Source organism: Myotis brandtii, unplaced genomic scaffold (assembly GCF_000412655.1).
Source record: "Myotis brandtii unplaced genomic scaffold, ASM41265v1 scaffold299, whole genome shotgun sequence".
In the NCBI taxonomy this organism is placed as follows: Eukaryota; Metazoa; Chordata; class Mammalia; order Chiroptera; family Vespertilionidae; genus Myotis; species Myotis brandtii.
The window spans coordinates 1183806-1187078 of record NW_005361430.1 but is presented as its reverse complement, the minus strand read 5'-3'; the positions used below and the strand labels follow the sequence as shown (position 1 = coordinate 1187078).

The following is a 3273-nucleotide window of genomic DNA, read 5'->3' as shown; positions in this document are numbered from 1 at the left end:
CAGCTCAGAGGTCGGCAACGGCAGGTGGGGAACATTGGCTTCCTCCGTCACTGGAGCAAGCAAGCCTCCTGTTCGCTTCAGCTGCCTGGCTGCCGGCAGCCATCTTGGTTGGCAGTTAATTTGCATATCTCGCTGATTAGCCCATGGGAAGGGTAGCGAAGTTACGGTTAATTACCATGTTTCTCTATTATTAGATAGGATTCCATCCTTACAATAACCTATGGGGTAGAAGAACATAGTTTATATTTTGTTACTTTGGAGCTAAGGACCATGACTTAAAGAGTCTGGTGACTTTCTCATGTTTAGGTGTCTTATATTATAACACTGAACTCCTAAAGCAGGTATTCTGACTTCTTTATGCATATCCATGTTGCCTCGGTCCTCTGTGCTTACCTATTGCTGACTGAGAGAAGTGATTTCCAAGAGGTATAGAAACAAGAGAATAACTTTAAAATTATATATCAATTAATACTTTAATTATTGCCCAGTGTAGATCAATGCATTGTGACATTTTAGAGCTGAAGAGACTTAGAAATGATCTGGTCCAAACTTGTCCTCAGATTCCCAGGTCACTTAAATGCCTAGAGTCCGATTTTGGCCTCTGTGGCCAGTCTGTAAAGGTGTTGCACAGAAGCCTCTGTGTGGGATCTTTCCTACCTGTTTGTATGGTTTCCCTCTACCTTCACTTTTACTTGGAGAGAGATTCATGGCTTCAGGGCTTCTGCCTGCTCTTGGACATATCTCTGGCCTCCTTTCCACAGGGGCAGAGTTTCCTTGGATCACTGAGGTTCTACAAAGGTTTTATGTGGGCCAATGCCTAAGGAAGAGGCAAAGGAAGAGACCGAGGAAATGGGTCACCAATCCACCTGAAAGGAGCATATCTAAGAGAAGGCCAGCCAGACAGCCGGGCTAGTGCTGACAAAGGATGCCAAAGGGGCAGAAAGAGATTCATATTCATATTCACCTTTTACATGTTGAAAGATATATTTGTTTATTCATTATTTAGTTCTGCCATTTGCCTGGTGCTGTGTCAGGTAATGGGACTACTTCACTGAAGAAAAATAAAGAAACAAAACATACACACACTTCATGAAGTTTGCTATCTACTGAGGATTATTACAATAACTTATTTTCAATCTTCTACAGGATGAGTCACTAATTGGGTACTTGTCCAAATATAATTTTTGTTCTCTAAAAGACTACCTACTACATATGCTCTATCTGCCTAGCAGCAATACCCTTAATGGCCAACAAATAATATTAATCATGGATATCAATTATTAAGGGCCTGCCCCCAAGAGGTTATGTTTAGCTTTATGTATGGCAGGTCATCTAACTCATGAGTTTAAGAAATATACGTGTATTGATTATTGTTCTAGGAAATAAGGATAAAGTAGTGAAAAATCTCTGCTTCCATAAATCTTATGAGGAATAGACAATGAACCAACAAATAACGATATAGTAAGACAAATAATATTAGAGAAAACCCAATAAGACACAGAAGGAGTGTGTGTGTAGCAGGTTGCTATTTAACATAGGATTGTCAGGGCATGGCTCACTGAGATGGTGACATTTGGGAACAACTGAAAGAGATGAAAGGGAGAGCTACACAGATGTCTGGGGAGGAAGATTCTAGGCAAAATGAGCAGTGAATGCTAAGTTTCTGCAGCAGGAGGGAGCCTGGGTGAACTGTAGGGAGCCTTGTGACCCAGTAGGATGAGCCAGGGGAAAGTGTACAAAAAAAAAATGGGTGAAGGTGTCAAGGTTGTTTCTCAAACTTTGATGGACATTTCACTGGAGGCTCTTGGTAAAATGTAGACTTGAGACTCAGCTGGTGCTGCTGGTCTGCACACCATACCTTGAGTAGTAACGTGGCAAACAATTGCAGGGACTTTAGCTTCATCTGGAATGAGATGAGAAACCAGTGGGGAATTTTGAGCAGAGGGGCATGATCTGACATATTTTAAAGGGTCACATTGACTACTGCTTGGAAAAATAACTCTGGTGGAACAAACTTGAAAGCAGGGAAACTATTTATGATAGTCTCTGTAGAGATATAGCTCTCCGTAGCTACTATAGAATTTCATGCATCAGAATCAAGATTGTGTCAGCAATGGTTTGAATCCATGTTAGAACTAAAATCCCTACTTTGAAAGCATTTATACCCTGGGTCCCCTTTGCATTACTTCTTTGCCTCCTTATCTAACCAACTTCAATAGGCATATTTTTTCCACCAAGATAGTATGTAATTTACAGTCATTTTATATTAAAATGAACCTCTATGAATAATTCTTACTTTTATTTTCTTTCATTACAATGGATAATTGACGGGTTCAAATAGGGTACAACACCTATGAACCGGATTTTCTGGCAGTATATTCAGAAATCTCTGCTATTAAACATTGGTTTGGTTTGGTTTGGGGACTCAGGGATAGCTGAGAACTCAAACAAGTACCCTAATGAGTCATGTAGTATACATGCAATATTTTTTGCATGATACTAAATGAGCCTGTAGTAAAGAAAATGTTCTTTTTATACAGGTACAGATATGAAAGGTATTCTTTCTCCAATTCCACTCTTAGCACCTCTCCATGTCTCCTGGAATCAAACAGTCAATTAACAACCTCAGTTATGGAAAAATCACAATCCAAAATAAATAATGGTAAGATTATTTTGTTTTTACTTCAATGACTAGGCAAGCTTTTTTTTTAAGACTTTATATGTTCTTTATTATGGACAAAATATCTATATAATTTTTGCTGTCTAAAGCTTTACTACTTACATTCTAGCCAGTTTGGCTCAGTGGGTAGAGTTTCAGTCCACAGACTGAAGGGTCCTGAGTTAATTCTGGTCAAGGGCATGTACCTTGGTTGCAGGCTCCATCCCGTGTCCTGGTTGGGGTGCGTGCAGGAGGCAACCAAGCGATATTTCTCACTCTCTGTCTCTCCCCCTTCCTTCCACTCTCTCTAAAAATCAATGGAAATATATCCTCAGGAGAGAATTAACAACAACAACAAAAAGCTTTACTACTTAGACTGAGATGTTATAGTGCCATAAAAAATCCTAGAATATGAAGCAATATATGATGAGATCCTAAGAAAATGCATCTATATACACTGAGTGGCCAGATTATTCTGGCCACCTGATGTTTGTAGTCAAATTAGCTATAATTTCACACTGAAGTTGCTAGAGGACCAGACCATTATAAATAGGGAAGCAGGTTGTTTACCATGACAGTAGAAGTGATTTTTTTCTAAAGATATGGGTAAACAA

The 3273-nt window shown here is 39.4% G+C and overlaps 1 protein-coding gene across 3 annotated transcripts in view; it reads left to right on the top strand.

Annotated features, from left to right (window-relative positions):
- The window catches only part of SLCO1C1 (solute carrier organic anion transporter family, member 1C1), a 51045-nt gene that overhangs the window by 12900 nt on the left and 34872 nt on the right, over positions 1-3273 (top strand). For all 3 annotated transcript variants that reach the window (XM_014542352.1, XM_005869579.2, XM_014542353.1), the window contains exon 5: positions 2541-2662. In XM_014542352.1, the coding sequence (XP_014397838.1) occupies positions 2541-2662 (122 nt within the window). The remainder of the gene's footprint in view (positions 1-2540; positions 2663-3273) is intronic.